The sequence below is a fragment of the Salvelinus sp. IW2-2015 genome, linkage group LG19 (genome assembly GCF_002910315.2).
Source record: "Salvelinus sp. IW2-2015 linkage group LG19, ASM291031v2, whole genome shotgun sequence".
Taxonomy (NCBI): domain Eukaryota; kingdom Metazoa; phylum Chordata; class Actinopteri; order Salmoniformes; family Salmonidae; genus Salvelinus; species Salvelinus sp. IW2-2015.
This window is the reverse complement of record NC_036859.1, coordinates 35940318-35959177: the sequence shown is the minus strand read 5'-3', so window position 1 is coordinate 35959177 and position 18860 is coordinate 35940318. Positions and strand designations below refer to the sequence as shown.

At 46.6% G+C, this 18860-nt stretch overlaps 1 protein-coding gene across 1 annotated transcript in view; it reads right to left on the bottom strand.

Annotated features, from left to right (window-relative positions):
• Positions 1-215: 215 nt before the first annotated feature.
• LOC111979095 (collagen alpha-4(IV) chain) overlaps positions 216-18860 on the bottom strand; it is a 53063-nt gene continuing 34418 nt past the window's right edge. Inside the window, exons 18-30 of the mRNA XM_024009383.2 lie at positions 12775-12849; positions 10722-10817; positions 10459-10566; positions 8274-8345; positions 8022-8150; positions 7430-7537; positions 4130-4285; positions 3888-3995; positions 3650-3793; positions 3449-3565; positions 3075-3263; positions 2292-2575; positions 216-2201 (exon numbers count right to left, since the gene is read on the bottom strand). Of these exons, the coding sequence (XP_023865151.1) occupies positions 1941-2201; positions 2292-2575; positions 3075-3263; positions 3449-3565; positions 3650-3793; positions 3888-3995; positions 4130-4285; positions 7430-7537; positions 8022-8150; positions 8274-8345; positions 10459-10566; positions 10722-10817; positions 12775-12849 (1847 nt within the window). The 3' untranslated portion in view covers positions 216-1940. The remainder of the gene's footprint in view (positions 2202-2291; positions 2576-3074; positions 3264-3448; positions 3566-3649; positions 3794-3887; positions 3996-4129; positions 4286-7429; positions 7538-8021; positions 8151-8273; positions 8346-10458; positions 10567-10721; positions 10818-12774; positions 12850-18860) is intronic.

The window sequence follows — 18860 nt, the reverse complement described above, 5'->3', positions numbered from 1 at the left end:
TGCTGATTGGTTCTGTTGTCGAGATAAATAAATATTACCTTCGTCTCACTGTGGAAGAGCTGGGAGTCCCGGTGAAATATGTGATTGTGCTTTTGGTCTTTACATTTTACTCTGATTTACTTGGATACATATATGGTTTTCGATAAGAGTAACCTTAAAAAAAAGTTTATGGAAAAGGTCCCTGTAAATGATGACATGATACACAAGGATTTTTTCATTGTGGATAAAACTTTTAAAAGAATAAAGACATTTGCGTATCTGCAATACAAACATGGCAGAGCTCAATTTGATAAGAAATGCAAAACAATAACAGCACGACTGTAATAATCAGCACCAACATCAACATAATTGATATTCACACCACGACACAAGAAACTAAATTAAACTATTTCATTTGTCATCACATTTTACACAACTGAAAACCGGTATATAAAACAGTTATGATGTATGAAAAAAATGGGACCAGTGCATTTCAAAGCTGTAATAGCTGTAGTGTAAATGATACATTATAAACAGGGGAGGTCCTGGATGCTGATTGGCTGAAACAGCATTCCAGCTGTGCGTATATCAGACAATATACCACTGCGTTGACACAAAAATACTTCTTACTGACAAAAATAGAACAGTAAACACGTTTTTTTTAATAGCAATAAGGCACCTTGGGGGTTTGTGGTATATGGCCAATATATATCCAAGAACAGCCCTTAGCCGTGGTATATTGGCCATATACCACACCCCTCACGCCTTATTGCTTAATTCTAACATTATGACATGGATATTGATACAACAATACTAGATCATTGGTTATTTTAACTACACATGTTAAGATTATTCTGATTAAGGCACACTGTCTTTTGGCCTGTAGTCTTTGTGGGAGTGAATAGCTGGTTTTCCAATGATGAGCGCTCTCTGAGTAATCCAGTGTGTTCACATGGCTTACTCCTTTCCCACTGTGTCCACTGTCACTTCCTGGTCTGGGAGGTGCTCAGTGCAGGTTGATCAGTGCTGAACCATTGTACCAATAGATGGGTTAGCGGACGTCACGAAAACAATGAGCAAGCTTTAAAATGGGCCAGAACGCTGTGTGTCGTTCTGGTTCTGGACGGCCAAATACTGTAGCTAGCAACAATGACAAAAAGGCTGCCAGGTGGGGAATCGTAGGTGGCTCGTTATTTATCTTGTTCTTGATGTCTTGTTTTGAGGTGTTTTGATTGTCACGTCGATGCTAATATGGCTCAAATTCGCTAGCTAACCAATAACTAACGTATTTGAGAGACAACAAGTGCACATTGAGCACATTCATTTACGTTTTCAATAAACACTGGAGATGAAATATAGTTTCCATGTTGTCAACCATCTAAGCCAACCACGTCTGTTTTGCCCCATAGTTGCACACGCGTCGGTTTTGTTGCTAAACAACCAACCCGTCTATGACCTGGCCAATGGCCTCCATCAGGAAGTCAGTTAAAGGGATAGTTCAGCAAAATGACATCATCCTCCACACTTGATAGATGTTTCCTTCCCTTGAAAGTGGCCTATGGACTAGTATAGACTGCAATCCACACTATGGTTTCGTTAAACTAGCCACCATAGTCAAAATGGTAAATGGTAGATAATGATTGTATGTATTCCTGACAAGTTCACAAGTGGGACTGGGCGCTGACAGGGCTAGCATAGCATAGCATTGGGACAGTGATGTAGTGGGGTCACGGGTAGTTTGGTAATCATATTATGAGGCAACTTGACTTATGGATGAAATAGGAGGTGACGTGGCCTGGGGTGGTCTAGTGGTCTGGAGCCGCTGGCCACTGCCAGTATGGATTGAAATCTGTCCTACTGCCTGTTCAGAACACGCTCTTCTCCGTCAATCCAATAAACATACAAAATTACCAACAAACAAAAACTATTTAAGAAAAGAAATAGGAGGTGACATAAGGTGTTCAGCCCTTGGTGCACACGTGGCAACGGCTGGCCTGCTGGCGCTGTTGATCGGCGGCCTTCAACACGCTAGGGACGGGGCCGTGGCCAAACTGCTCGTCCAGGGAAACGTGGGTCAGCCAGAAGCTGTAGACATTGGCGAAGTAGTGGCATGTGCCCCGCGGGCCCTGGCACTCCACGAAGGGCTGGGCACGGAAGTCTTGCAGGCAGCTGCCGGATGAGGTCAGAGATTGGCCGCCACCATCGTCGCCCGCTCCAGAGTGCTGGAGAGACGAGAGGATAGTGTGAGCGATATACAGTCATATACACACACACACACAGAGATCCCCCCCCCACCACCACCACACACTCACCATGAGGAAGGAGTAGCCAGCCCACAGACTCCTCCACCCAGGGGGGCAGGTGGGGGCGATATAATCCTGGCTGTGCACTGCCACAGCGGGCGAGGGTGTCTCACACACGACACAGCGGCTGATATGGGCGCGGATGTCGTGGCCCGACACGGGCATCATGGGCACGGCAGCGGTGGTGGAAAGCCAGTAGGACTTGTCGTTGCGGCTGGCGTAGTCACAGGTACCTGTGTTGCAGTAGGAGAAGGGCATGGTGCTGAAGATACGCAGACATGAGCCGGCCTGGCCTGGGGGGAGGAGAGAGAAAGAGGGACGGGTGTGGGGAGAGGAGAGAGAAGGCGGGGAGAGAGAGAGGGGGGGAGAGGAGCAGAGAAAGGCGGGGGAGAGAGAGACAGAAGGCAGGGAAGAGAGAGGAAAAAGGGCAGAGCAAGAGAGAAGGGCGGGGGGAGGAGAGAGAGAGTTGGGGTACATGTGAATCAGGGTTGACAGACCTGAAACATTGATGAGCTGACACAAAATGGAGATACCTTATTAGTCATGTATCCTCTCTCTCACCCATACAACCACACACACACACACACACCAACTACCTCTACCCACCCCTCACCCTCAGCCCATCCTTCACACCCTACACTTGGCCACCCTCCACACCCTCGGCCCACTCCTCCACCCCTCCACACCTCCGGCCCACCCCTCCAACCCCCCTACACTTGCCCACCCCTCACCACCCACCTCGGCCCACCCCTCGGCCCACCCCTCCACACCCATCTAGGGGTTCGTACGTACCCAGGTCCTGTGTGTGTGTCCTCTCCTGCCCCTCCAGGTAGAACAGGCTGTAGCCGGTCCACAGGGGGCTGCTGCCCTCGGGACACACAGGGACCTCTACCGACTGGCTGTGGATCACCAGCAGGAAGCCTGAACTCACAGAGCCAGTGGAACCGGGGTAGCCACGGTCACCCTGAGAACCCGGAGGACCTGTGAGGAGGAGGAGTATATGTGTTTACACCGAAAGACTAATGTATACACGTCAGATACGAGGTTAGTATATTGCATTATGTTGAGGTGCACGGTGAGATGGTTTACTTCTGTTACTATTTGTTATATATTCTGTCTCTGTGTGTGTGTGTGTATGTGTGCGTGTACACTGTGTGTGTCTTTACCCTGATGTCCCACAAAACCTTGCTGTCCATGATCGCCTGGGTCTCCTAAAGATCCAGGTGGACCTGGAGGTCCGTTTCTCCCTGGGGGCCCTCGTGACCCAGCCGGGCCCTTAGGACCTAGAGAGAATGACACACAAAACACCACCATCAGTCAGTGTGAAAATAACACACATACACATCATGTTTCTGTAGGTCACTTACCGTGAGGCCCAGGGTTCCCACGRGGCCCAGCCTTTCCCGGGTTCCCATTTGGACCTGATGGACCTGAGGGGCCATGGATCCCACGGTGKGGTTCCTGAGTGGTAAAGACATCATCCAAAACCTGACCGGGCAGGCCTTTGGGACCTGCAGGGGGATACAGAGGAACCTCATTGTCAGAAGAACAGGACAGGCTAAACAGATAGAATTATCTGAGTTCTCTATTGGTCTCAGTCCTCACCTGCATCCCCAGGTCTGCCTTTGTCACCTTTGGGCCCCAGGAGGCCGTAGGCGCCTGGACGACCTCTTATTCCGTTGGRGCCCATGTGACCCACAGGGCCTCTGGCACCTATCAGAAAATAACATTAGGCACCAAACAGAGAAAACAGACTGCATCRGGGAGGGACTACCTCGACCATTTTTGTTATCCCATTTTAAATGTTTTACAGTTTTCTGTTTCGGAGTTGTGTGTTATGTGGTTACCTTTGGGTCCTTGTGATCCTGAGTAGTCTGTTGGCCCTAGGGGTCCTGGGGGGCCTCTCTGTCCTTTATGGCCATTGGGCCCTGGTGGCCCTTGGGGGCCTGGGTCTCCTGGAGATGGCTCTGCAGTACCAGCAGGACCCGGTTCACCGGGTGGTCCTGAAAACACTCAAATACTGAGACAAGAAAAACACATAGAAACACCTGACACCTGGTACACACTGACATCTGACACCATAAATGCAATTTATTTTTCTAAGTAGGGGATGGCTGCCGTCTACTTGGCTCTTAACCAACTATGATATTTTGTTTATTTTTTTYGCGTTGTTCGTAACTTGTTTTGTACATAATGTTGTTAATACTGTATCTTATGACAGCAAAGAGCTTCTGGACATCGGAACTATGATTACTCACCTCAAATTGGACAAATATTTTTTCTTCAAATGAGTCAAACGGRAGGGATATACTACAGACACCCGACTAGGCCCAGATCCCTGTGATTCGCTGGAGAAGGAAACTGAGATTTCGTGGGAAAAGATCAGGGTGCCTTGTGAGGATCAGGCGACGAGTGGCTAATCTGCCTTTGCCTTCTGTCCTGCTAGCTAACGTTCAATCGCTGTAAAATAAATGGGATGAACTGAAAGCACGTATATCCTACCAACGGGACATTAAAAACGAATATCTTGTGCTTCACCGAGTCGTGGCTGAACGACGACATTAAAAATATACAGCTGGCGGGTTATACACTCTATAGGCAGGATAGAACAGCAGCCTCTGGTAAGACACGGGGCGGGGGCCTATGCATATATGTAAACAACAGCTGGTGCACGATATCTAAGGAAGTCTCGAGGTTTTGCTCGCCCGAGGTAGAGTATCTCATGATAAGTTGTAGACTACACTGTCTACTTAGGGAGTTTATCTGTATTTYTCATAGCTATCTAYATACCACCACAGACTGATGCTGGCACTAAGACCGCACTCAATGAGCTGTATACCTCCATAAGCAAACAGGAAAATGCTCATCCAGAGGCGGCGATCCTAGTGGCCGGGGACTTTAATGCAGGGAAGCTTAAATCAGTTTTACCTCATTTCCATCAGCATGTTAAATGTGCCACCAGAGGGAAAAAAATTCTAGACCACCTTTACTCCACACACAGAGACGCGTACAAAGCTCTCCCTCGCCCTCCATTTGGCAAATCTGACCATAATTCTATCCTCCTGATTCCTGCTTACAAGCAAAAGATTTAAGCAGGAAGCACCAGTGACTCGGTCTATAAAAAAGTGGTCAGACGAAGCAGATGCTAAACTACAGGACTGTTTTGCTAKCACAGACTGGAATATGTTCCCRAATTCTTCCGATGCCATTGAGGAGTACACCACATMAGTCACTGGCTTTATCAATAAGTGCATCGAGGACATTGTCCCCACAGTGACTGTACGTACATACCCCAACCAGAAGCCATGGATCACAGGCAACATCCGCACTGAGCTAAAGGGTAGAGCTGCCGCTTTCAAGGAGCGGGACTCTAACACGGAAGCTTATAAGAAATCCCGCTATGTCCTCCGACGAACCATCAAATAGGCAAAGCGTCAATACAGGACTAAGATCGAATCATACTACACCGCCTCCGATGCTCGTCAGATGTGGCAGGGCTTGCAAACTATTACAGACTACAAAGGGAAGCACAGCCAAGAGCTGCCCAGTGATACGAGCCTACCAGACGAGCTAAACTACTTCTATGCTCGCTTCGTGGCAAGTAACAAACATGCATGAAAGCACCAGCTGTTCYGGACGACTGTGTGATCATGCTCTCCGTAGCCGATGTAAGACCTTTAAACAGGTCAACATTCACAAGGCCGCAGGGCCAGATGGATTACCAGGACGTGTACTGCGAGCATGCGCTGACCAACTGGCAAGTGTCTTCACTGACATTTACAACCTCTCCCTGACCGAGTCTGTAATACCAACATGTTTCAAGCAGACCACCAACAGTTTTGCTTCCGTCCCTCTCCTCGCCCCACCCTTGGCTCGAACCAGGGACCCTCTGCACACATCAACTGCCTCCCACGAAGCATCGTTACCTATCGCTCCACAAAAGCCGCGGCCCTTGCAGAGCCGCGGCCCTCTGCAAGGGGAACAACTACTTCAAGGTCTCAGAGCGAGTGACGTCACCAATTGAAACGCTATTAGCGCTCACCCCGCTAACTAGCTAGTCATTTCACACYRGTTACACAAGGACAACAACCTCTCCCTCAACATGATCAAGACAAAAGGAGATGATTGTGGACTACAGGAAAAGGAGGAATGAGCATGCCCCCATTCTCATCGTTGAAGCTGCAGTGGAGCAGGTTGAGAGCTTCAAGTTCCCTGGCGTCCATCACCAACAAACTAACATGGTCCAWGTACACCAAGACAGTTGTGAAGAGGGCTCGACAAAACCAATTCCCCCTCAGGAGACTGAAAAGATTTGGCATGGGTCCTCAGATCCTCAAAAGGTTTTACAGCTGCACCATCGAGAGCATCCTGACTGGTTGCATCACTGCCTGGTATGGGAAGTTCTCGGCCTCCGACTGCAAGGCACTACAGAGGGTAGTGCGAACGGCCCAGTACATCACCGGGGCCAAGCTTCCTGCCATCCAGGACCTCTATACCAGGCGGTGTCAGAGGAAGGCCCGAAAAATTGTAAAAGACTCCAGCCACCCTAGCCATAGACTGTTCTCTCTGCTACCGCACAGCAAGCGGTACCGGAGCGCCAAGTCTAGGTCCAAGATGCTTCTAAACAGCTTCTAACCCCAAGCCATAAAACTCCTGAACAGCTAATCAAATGGATACCCAGTCTATTTGCATTGCCCCACCCCCCTTTTCTACGCTGCTGCTACTCTCTGTTATTATCTATGCATAGTCACTTTCATAACTCTACCTACATGTACATTACCTCAATTACCTCGACACCGGTCCCCTGCACATTGACTCTGTACCGGTACCCCCTGTATATAGCCCCGCTATTGTTATTTACTGCTGCTCTTTAATTATTTGTTAATCTTATCTCTTACTTTTTTTCTTGTATTTTCTAAAAACTGCATTGTTGGTTAAGGGCTTGTAAGTAAACATTTCATTATTTGGCACGTGACAAATAAAATTTGATTTGGTACACACTGACAGACTGTTTGACATCTGACACCTGGTGCACAATGACAGACATCTGACACTTGATACACACTGATAGACTAATAGACAGAGATATATACAGATACAGACAGACACAGATACAGACAGACAGACACACATGCACMCACACACACCTGGAGGTCCATGAATGCCTTGGTATCCTGGCTCTCCGTTGGGTCCTCTGTGACATTCTGTGCACTCTCCACCTGAACCACCAGGCTCACCAGTGACTCCTTTTGGTCCTGGGTGACATTACACTTTCAATCAACCGTACAGGAGTCATACAGTAGCTAACTTCATGTCAACACCCCATCCACTCAACACTCACATGTACCCCACTCCACCGGGGAACTACGCAGTAATGACACACAATGTACTGTATCTACTGTATAGAAACTTAAAAWGAAAATCACACAGTTAAAATGGTTTTGTTTTTAATAGATTTGAAAAAATGTCTAAAAACCTGTTTTTGCTTTGTCATTATGGGGTATTGTGTGTAGATTCATACATTTTTTAAATAAATCTGTAATGTAACAAAATGTGAAGAGAAAAAAAAGTCCAGGGGTCTGAATACTTTCCGAATGCACTGTATATAAACTTAAAATAAAATCRCACACCAACCTTTTGCTACATTCTGACGCATGATGGTCTCTTACATGGCATATCAATCCATGCAATTACTATCTTGAAAAGCACGTTTTCACTCATGACTGATACAAACAWTACCTTGGTAGCCTGGAGGGCCCCTTAGGCCTTTAGGTCCGGGGKAAGAAGTTCCCGGGGGTCCCTGGGAGCCTGTGTGACCTTTGAATCCGGGGAACCCAGATGGCCCTGGTGGGCCCAACACATCTGGTCCTGAGAGAGTGAGATGTGACACATAAGGACTACTGGTACCTGCTTCTATTAGTAACATACTTTACCTGGATTTAGATTTCTATTCAGAGACAGTTAYTTATTGATAAGTGTTTGTAATCTCACCTCTTGCTCCCTTCTCTCCTTTCTGGCCTTGTAGCCCGTTCAGACCATGCAAACCTGGGGGTCCTGRGAAACCTGTGGAGAAATTCACATCAAGTCAATCCCATATACATCAAAATCATGCCCGGGTCAACTGCACACATGTACAGTATCCATGTATACCATGTCAGCTAAATGTTTATGATTGCTAGGTAAATGAGTCCAGCCAGCTATCTAAACCTTGTAGTAATCATGACTGAATTACCGACCGGGCACCCAGGGCACGGGGCCCTGACCTCCAGGGGGCCCCCATTGACTGTGTAAGTTACTCTCACCCAGATATTGTATGAACATGGATTTAAGTCATGGCAACATGTAGAATTTCAGGAAATTAGTTTTCAAACTACAAGATTTCTTTCTGCCCCATGGTAAAATGTGTAGAATTGTAGAAAATGTGTATTTAAAAACAGCAACATTTTCTCTATGCATGGCAAAATGTGTAGAATTGCAGGAAATTAACTTTGAAATAGCATTTCATTTTTTTTTGTCGCCAAGAGGGGGGAAACTTAAAATGTTTTGACCGAGGTGAGGGTGCCCCCCAACCAAATCTTAGGGCCTCAAAACGGCTAGGGCCTGTCACTAGGTGGTAAGTATAGTTGAAGTCGGAAGTTTACATACACTTAGGTTGGAGTCAKTAAAACTCGTTTTTCAACCACTCCACAAATTTTTGGCAAGTCGGTTAGGACATCTACTTTGTGCAAGACAAGTCATTTTTCCAACAATTGTTTACAGACAGATTATTTTACTGTATCACAAAGTCAGAAGTTTACATAGACTAAGTTGACTGTGCCTTTAAACAGCTTGGAAAATTCCAGAAATGTATGTCATGCTTTAGAAGCTTCTGATATGCTAATTGACATAATTTGAGTCAATTGGAGGTGTACCTGTGGATGTATTTCAAGGCCTACCTTCAAACTCAGTGCCTCTTTGCTTGACATCATGGGAAAATCAAAAGAAATCAGCCAAGACCTCAGGAAAAAAATGGTAGACCTCCACAAGCCTGGTTCATCCTTGGGAGCAATTTCCAAATGCCTGAAGGTACCACGTTCATCTGTACAAACAATAGTATGTAAGTATAAACATCATGGGACCACGCAGCCATCATACGGCTTAGGAAGGAGACGCGTTCTGTCTCCTAGAGATGAACGTACTTTGGTGCGAAAAGTGCAAATCAATCCCAGAACAACAGCAAAGGACCTTGTGAAGATGCTGGAGGAAACGGATACAAAAGTATCTATATCCACAGTAAAATGACTCCAATATCGACATAACCTGAAAGGCCGCTCAACAAGGAAGAAGCCACTGCTACAAAACCGCCATAAAAAAGCCAGACTAAAGTTTGCAACTACACATGGGGACAAAGATAGTACTTTTTGGAGAAATGTCCTCTSGTCTGATGAAACAAAAATAGAACTGTTTGGCCATAATAATCATCGTTATGTTTGGAGGAAAAAGGGGGAAGCTTGCAAGCTTGAACACCATCCCAACCATGAAGCATGGGGGGTGGCAGCATCATGTTGTGGGGGTGCTTTGCTACAGGAGGGACTGGTGCACTTCAAAATAGATAACATCATGAAGGAGGAAAATGATGTGGATATATTGAAGCAACATCCCCAAGCATACTTCCAAAGTTGTGGAAAATGGCTTAAGGACAACAAAGTCAAGGTATTGGAGTGGCCATCACAAAGCCCTGACCTCATCTATAGAAAATGTATGGGCAGAACTGACAAAGCGTGTGCGAGCAAGGAGACCTACAAGCCTGACTCAGTTACACCAGCTCTGTCAGGAGGAATGGACAAATTCACCCAACTTATTGTGGAAGCTTGTGGAAGGCTACCTGAAACGGTTAACCCAAGTTAAACAATTTAAAGGCAATGCTACCAAATACTAATTGAGTGTACTGTAAACTTCTGACCTACTGGAATGTGATGAAAGAAATAAAAGCTGAATAAAATAATTCTCTCTACTATATTCTATTATTCTGACATTTCACATTCTTAAAATGAAGTGGTGATCCTAACTGACCTAAGACAGGGATTTTTTTATGAAGATTAAATGTCAGAAATTGTGAAAAACTGAAAAACTTAACCAAATGTATTTGGTAAGGAGTATGTAAAACTCGACTTCAACTGTAGTTGGGTCTTAGTACCTGTAGGACCGGGCAGTCCAGGATTGCCCTTGGTCCTTGACCTCCGAGAATTCCTCCGGGAGGCCCTGGGGGCCTGGACGACCCGGCGGACCTGAGGACCAGGGAAACCTGCCACACACACACAAACTTTAGAATCTAAAATGCTTACATATGTAGACACTAAACAAGGACATTATACATAAATGAAAGTGTCTTGTACCCTCTTCCTAAGGAGAAAATATGAAATGAGTGACATACAGAAAGGGACTTTAGAGGTCCATTACCTGGGCCACCCAGTGGCCTCTGGCTCCGTGGACACCAGGCTGCCTGGTGATCCTCTGGGTCCTGCGCCCCTGGATCTCCTGGGTCCCCCTTTGAATCTATAGAGGGTGAAAAAAGATCAATTAGGGTTGCAGATTTCTAGTCACTTTCCCAGAAATTCGGTTGGAGTTCCAGAATCAGGGGAAATAAGAAGGAAAATCTGTAATCCTCAAACAAGGATTTCTGGGAAAACTTAACGGAATTTTGCAACCCTAGTACCAATCACACCTGCACATACCTTCTAGGAGTGTGAATCACTCCCCAACACAACCTTTTTGGAAGTGAACACAATACAGAAAACAGCAGCCACGGACCTGACTGACTGACTGACTGACTGGACTGAGAGCAGCAGCACTGACTGACTGACTGACTGAGACGCGAGCTGACTGCCTGCCTGACTGACTTGACTGACTGACTGACTGACTGACTGACTGACTGAACAGCAGCAGCCTGACTGACTGACTGACTGACTACTGAGAGCAGCAGCCTGACTGACTGACTGGACTTACTGACTGACTGAACTGACAGACTGAGCGTTACTGGAACAACAGCAGCAGCTGCCTTGACTGACTGACTGAGAACAACAGCAGCAGACTGCCTGACTGACTGACTGACTGAGAACAGCAGCAGCAGCAGCCTGACTGACTGACTGACTGGGAACAGCAGCCTGACTGACTGACTGGGAACAGCAGCCTGACTGACTGACTGACTGACTGACTGACTGACTGACTGAGAACAACAGCAGCAAATTGACTGACAACAACAGCAGCGGATTGGAAAGAGTTAAGAGCTGACCTGGGAAGGCACCTCATCTTCCCCCAGGACATTGTCAGCACAACATTCAGACCAGACCTGCCAGTCTGGTCAAGGAGCACCAACATCTAAATGGCCATGCTAATGACTCCACGGGAGAAAAGCATTAAGGAAGCGTATGAAAGGAAGCTGTTGACGTGCCAGACACTCGTGGATGAATGCACTGACAAGGGATGGAAGGCCAAGTGTCTACCAGTAGAAGGACACTAAGGATTCTATGAGTAAAGGGAGCACAGCGTTAGAAGATCTGTTGCATAGCTAGGCAGGAGGCAGAGAGGGCATGGTAATGGCTGGAGGAGCAGTTGGCAAGCCACCTGGCTCAGATGGGGCCTGATCAACCCGATCGGCGCACCCTTCAGAAGGTGTAGTGAGCAGTGCCAAAACACCTAATGCATTGGGGACCTCACCTGAGCATAAGCCCTTTTGCAGCTATCCTCTGTTTGCAGGTAAAGTATGGCAAGCTAGCCATAGCATATTCAGTTAATATCTCTGAATATCATATGTGACCTGAAGTTACTCCTATTCTAATGACTCAGCATCACACTCTGGATAAGAGCAGTACCAGGATCAGGATCATGGGAGAACATAAACACAAATGAATAGACAGGAGAGATATGGTCATGATACATACATAGCACACAGTTCTGTCATGCTGCACTCTTAGAAAGGGTTCCAAAAGGGTTCTTCGGCTGTCCCCATAGGAGAACCCTTTTTGGTTCCAGGGAGAACCCTTTTTGGTTCCAGGGAGAACCCTTTTTGGTTCCAGGGAGAACACTTTTTGGTTCCAGGGAGAACACTTTTTGGTCCTACGTGGAAAGGGTTCTACATAGAACCAAAAATGGTTCTTCAAAGGGTTGTCCTATGGGGACAGTCGAATAACCCTTTTAGGTTCTAGATAGCATAGTTTTTCTAAGAGTGTACTGTGCACTGATGTGACTTCTAGACTGTACGGGCCAGAATCCCCATTGGAAGTGAGTGTTTATTTAGTTACTTTTTTGTCTGGTAGGTCCGGGAGTCCTAAACATCCTGTATCCTGTTGTCATCATCTCAAAACTGTAATAGCGTTGTTTGTGATTGTTCACTCCGTTGGAAATGTGTCCAAATGTAGTGCCCTTAGATACTCTGGCTCTAGCCAAGAGGAGTGTAGAGCTCTGTATGGGGAATAAGGCGCCATGTTGTAAGTAGACGTTGTATTGTGATCACCTATGGTTCTGCTTTCTCCTGGAGGACCCGGTGGTCCAGGTAGTCCTGGTTGCCCTATGGAGTCTCCTGGGTCACCTGCAGAATAGGGTCAGGGTTTGAGTTTCAGTTGCTCATGACGGCAGGATACAGAGAAGATATCAGTCGTAATTACAGCACTTTCACTCTGATAATAACCCACGTTTTGTAATCCTCTCCTCCTGTCCCTTTATGACCTCCCCTTCCTCTCCTCCTGTGAGTTACAAAATATACCAAGGACCGTGTTCATTAGGCCAATAGAAACCAAATTGTTTTTCTTGCAAAATATTTTAAAACATTCATGTGCGTGCCCCCATAATGAACATACCAGCAATGGACTATCTAACTCTTCCATCTGATGTCATCCTTTCCCAGGGCCCAGGGATTATCCTGGATAGAGATGGATCGGCTTCCTGGTACACCGGGTGCGGCCTGGAAACCCAGGATCCCGAGGGAGGCAAGGGTAAAAGGGGTTTTACCAACGTGACGGTCGGATGAGACCAGGGTTAGCAAACAGGCCAACGGTACAAATAATAACTGTACATATAATGTAGCATTTGGCATGCAATCCATAGATAAAATAGACTCCAGATATTTGTGTTTATCTATTGTTTACTCAGGTATCTCCTATCATCTTCATGACATGTTGCATATTTCCTTCTCTGTGCATACTTTAACACAACATTACATTTCAGTGTGCTGTCCCTCATCCGTAGACTGTTTCTGCATAGAACGCTATATCACCCGTTGTTGTATGCATTAACAGTATATATTGTGTACTTTATGTACCATAGTGTAGTAATATATATTGTTCAGTAATTACATGTTGACAGTGTAGAATGTCCCCAGGCATAGAGGTCCCCCGGAGTCTGGACCAGTAGGAGTCATAACCATTAAAGGACAGAAGGGCTTCTTGAAGGACCACCAGGAGAGAACGGTTTCACTGAGCCAGAGTTGAGAGAAACACAACAATACCCCCTCTGCCACACTCTTAGATATTCCCCAAGGAGAACCTCTTTGAGAAACCCGTTTTGGTTCCAAGTAAGACCTTTTGAGTTCCATATAAGTTCTCGCTTTTGGTAAATAGATGTTGGACTAGGGGTTTTATTTAGAAAAATACTTAAAACTAAAATAAGAGGATGCAGCGTGAGTTAGGACTCTGGGACTGTATTTTAGCAGTGGTAGACGGTTGGGACTGTATTTAGCAGGTGGAGACCGGTGAGACTGTATTTTAGGCAGGTGTAGACGGGTGTAGTACCGGCGACGTATTTTAGCAGGGAGTAGGACGGCGGGAACTTTGTTTTAGCAGCGTAAGAGTAGACTGTTTTAGGTTGGAAGACTGACTGTATTTTAAGGCAGGTGGATGAAGACTAAGGTGAAGACAATGGACTCATTTAGCAGGTGTGACATAGACTAAGCAGTGAAGACTGAGATGTATTTAGCAGTGACAGGACTGTTTGCATAGAAGTGACACTGTATTTTTAGCAGGTGTAGACAGTGAGCTATTTAATGGGAGACTGGGATATTTTACAGTAGCAGTGAGGCGGTTTGCGTGGAAGACAGGTGAGACTCGTACTTGTTAAGCAGGGTGGAAGACAACATGAGACTTATGTTAGCAGGTGGAAGACAAAGACTGTATTTTAGCAGGTGGAAGACAAATGAAGACTGTTTTTTAAGAGCAGGTGGAAGACAATGAGAACTGTGATTAGCAGGTGGAGACAGGGACTGTATTTTAGGGCAGGGTAAGACAATAGACTGGTATTTTAGCAGGGTTGGAAGACATGAGACTTATTATTTTAAGCAGGTGGAGACAAGAACTGTTATTTTAAGCAGGTGGAAGACGAATGAGACTGTATTTTAGCAGGTGTAAGACAATGAGACTGTATTTTAGCAGTGGAGACGGTGAGACTGTATTTTAAGCAGGTGGAAGCCAAGTGAGACTGTATTTTAGCAGGTGAAGACGAGTTTGCAGTGAGAATGGCTGTATTTAGCAGGTGGAAGACAAGAGACTGTATTTTAGATCAGGTGGAAGACGAAATGAACTGTATTTTAGCAGGTGGAAGACGTGAGACGTTATTTTAGCAGGTGTTAAGACAGTGAACCTGTATTTTAGCCAGGCTGTGGAAACATGAGACTGTATTTTGAGTGAGCGAGTGAACATTGGTGGAAGACAGTGAGACTGTATTACGCAGGTGAGGACAGTGAGACTGTATTTTTCGAGGTGGAAGACAGTGAGACTGTATTTTTAGCAGGGTGGAAGACAGGAAGACTGTAAGTTTTTTTAGCAAGGCTGGAGACAAGTTGGAGGACTGCTAATTTTAGCAGGTGGTAGAAACGGTGAGACTGTATTTTAGCAGGTGGAAACCAGTGGACTGTATTTTTAATTAGCAGTGGAATGCAGATATTTGCAGGAGACAGTGGAGACTGTTGTATTGTAGCAGGCTGGCAGGACAGTGAGACTGTATTTATAGAGGTGGAAGACAGTGAGACTGTAAATTTTAGGGCGCAGGTGGGAAACAGTGAGACTGTATTTTAGCAGTGAAAGACAGGAAGCTGTATTTTAACCAGGTGGAAGACAGTGAGAACTGATTTAGCAGGTTGGGAAGACGTGAGACTGGTTTTAGCAGGGGAAGACGGTGAGACTGTTTTTACATGAACTTGTAGCAGGTTGGAAGACAGTGAGACTGTATTTAGCAGGGAGTGGACTTTAATTAGGCAGTGAAAAGAAGGAGCTGATTGTTAAGCAGGTGAACGACAGTGAGACTGTTATTTTAGCAGTGGAAGAGCAGTGAGACTGTATTTTTAGCAGTGGTAGAACGTGACTATTTTGCGGTTGACAGTACATCTTTGGTGAGTGATGTATTAGCAGAGAGGGAGCGATAAGGACAGTGAGACTGTATATTGATGTACGGTGAGTGTATGCATGGAAGACAGTGAGACTGTTATTTTAGCAGTGGGAAGACAGGAGACTGTATTTTAGCAGTGGAAAGACATGAGACTGTATTTAGGCAGTGTAAGACAGTGAGACTGTATTTTCGCGCAGGTTAAAGACAGTGAGACTGTTAATTTTAGCAGGTGGAAGACAGTGAACTGTATTTTTAGTGCAGGTGGAAAGACAGTGAGAACTGTATTTATAGCCAGGTTAAACCAGTGAGACTGTATTTTAGCAGGTTGGAGACAGTTGAGACTGTATTTATGTAACAGCAGTGTTCTTTGCAGAGACAGGTGGACGTATTTTTAGCAGGTGGAAACACAGTGAGACTGTTTTTAGCAGGTGGAAGACGGTGCACTGTATATTGATTTCTCTGATATACATGGATAAAACAATGCACTGTCTTCTTTCCGTTCCAGGCTCAAGTGGGTCACCAGGTAAACCCAGGGGGGAAATGGACAGGATGTCCCCCTGGAGGTATGAGAAAGGTCCAGGACAACCTGGCAGACCTGGTCTCCCCGGACCCGCCGGACCTCGAGAGCTACAAGGCTTGAGTTGTTATAGTGGTTCCCTGGAACCAGTCGGTGAATAAGGTACTTCATTACTGATTACTCATCACTACATCTTAGATGTTCTTTTGTTACCTCATTTCAACTACTAAACTTTGGTAAAATTGCTATTATGAATGGTTTCCAAGACATGATGCCACTTCAAGATTGATAATGAGTTGCAGTAATGCTGTGTAATTAACTGAGAATATATTCCTATCCCAAGTAGATGTGTCTTGGAAGTAATGTAATGAACAGATGTTGTTTTTAAGACACAGATGTGTATGTGTGAGTTATCTTGGTGTGTGGGGTGTTACTGATGATGTGCTATGCCATGTGGGTGTACTTATGTTGCTATGTCAGTGCTGTTGGTTTGGCCTTCTTGGCAGGGGAACGCCTGGCGAAACACGGACTGCTGGTGAATCCGGCCTTCCCGGACAGTACAGGCTTAATAGAGGAGTAAGAGACAACAGAAAATACCCAAACGATAAGGATAAGGGATCTTAAAGGCACAGGACGAGAGGAAGGGAGGTAAAAGCGGGAAGAGAAGGAGTCATAAAAGGACAGAAACCCAGGGTAGGGAAGGAGGAGGAGGGGAGGTATAAAGGGAAGGAGGAGACGGCAGGTCCATAAAGGGACAGGAGAGAGAAAGGCAAGGTCATAATGACAGAGGGAGGTATCACAGAGACAGGAAGGAAGGGGAGGGTCATACAGGAGACAGGGAGGAGAGGAAGGCAGGTACATAAAAGGACAGGAGGAAGAAAAGGACAGGTCATAAAAGGGGACAGGAAGGAGAGGAAGGGGAGTATAAAGGGACAGGATGGAAGAAGGGTCAGGTCATAGAGGGACAGAGGGAAGAAAGGGCAGTCATAAAGGGACAGGAGGAGAGAAAAGGCAGGTCATAAAGGGACAGGGAAGAGAGGAAGGGGAGGTCATAAAGGGACAGGAGGAGGAAAGGCAGGTCTAACAGACAGGAGGAGAGGAAAGGGAGGTCATAAAGCAGGTGAGAAAGGCAGAAAGGACAGGAGGAGAGAAGGGGAGGTCAAGAAAGGGGACAGGAGGAGAGAAAGGAGTCATTAAAAGGGAAGAGGAGAGGAAAGGGTCACAAGGGCAGGAGGAAGAGTCATAAAGGGACAGGAGGAGAGGAGGGAGTAGAAGGGCGAGGAGAGGGCGAGGTGCCATAAAGGGATCACGGAGGAAGAGAAAGGGAGGTCATAAAGGACAGGAGGAGAGGAAAAGGGCAGCGTCATAAGGGACAGGCAGGAAGAAAGGCAGGTCAGTAAAGACAGAGGAGAGAAAGGGCAGGTCATAAAGGGACCAGGAGGAGAGAAAGGGGAGGTCATAAAGGACAGGAGAGAAGAGAAGGCAGTGATGGGGCAGGTATGAGAGAAGGGACAAAAGGAGGAGAGAGAAAGGGAGGCTATGACAGAGGGGCAGTTCAAAAGGCGGAGAGGAAGGAGTCAAAGGGAAGGAGGAGATAAAGGGAGCAAAGGAACAGGAGGAAAAAGGGTGGGTCATAAAGGGACAAGGAGAGAGAAAGGGCATTCATAAAGGGACAGGAGGAGAGAAGGGCGGTCCATAGAGGACAGGAGGAGAGGAAGGGGAGGTCATAAGGACAGAGGAGGAGAGAAGTGCAAGTCCATAAAGGGACAGGAGGAAGGAAGGGGAGGTCATAAAAGGGACAGGAGGAGACGAGGAAGTGGCAGTGTATAACAGGGAGGGAGGAGGAGAAAGGGCAGGTTCATCAAGGACAGGAGGAGAGAAAGGGCAGGTCTTAAGAAGGGCAGGAGGAGAGGAGAGGAGGTCATTAAGGGACAGAAGAGAGAAAAGGGGAGGCATAAGGACACGGAGGAGAGAAAGGGCAGGTCATAAAGGACAGGAGAGAGAAAGGGGCAGGTCATAATAGGGACGGAGGAGAGAAAGAGGGCAGGTTCAAACTAAGGGTGACAGAGGAGGAGGAAAGGGCAGGTCATAAGGGACAGGAGGAGAGGAAGGGGAGGTCAAAAAGGGAAGGAAGGAGAGAAAGGGGAGTATAAAGGACAGGAGAGAGAAAGGGCAGGTCATAAGAACACCGGGGAGAGGAAGGGGAGGTCATAGGACAGCGAGGAGAGAGAGGGAGGTCATAAAGGGACAGGAGGAGAGAAAGGGGCAGGTCAAAAGGGAGGCAGGAGGAGAGAAAGGGCCAAGGTTCATTAAAGGACAGGAGGAGAGGAAGGGAGGATAATAAAAGGACAGCGAAGGAGAGGAAGGGGAGGCATTAAAGGCAGGAGGAGAGAACCGGCAAGTCATGAGAGGGACAGGAGAGAGAAAGGGCCAGGCATTTAAAGGGACAAGAGGAGAGGAAGGGGAGGGCATAAAGGGACAGGGAGGAAGAGCAGGTGAGGTTTCATAAAGGACAGGAGGAGAGAAAGGCAGGTGCATGAGAAGGGACGGAGGAGAGAAAGGGCACGTCCATAAAGGGACAGGTAGGAGAGAAAGGGCAGGTCATATAAGGACAGGAGGAGAGAAGGCGGATGTCATTAAAGGACAAGTGAGGAGAGAAAGGCAGTCTAAAGGTAGCAGGAGAGAGCAAAGGGCAGGTCATAAAAGGA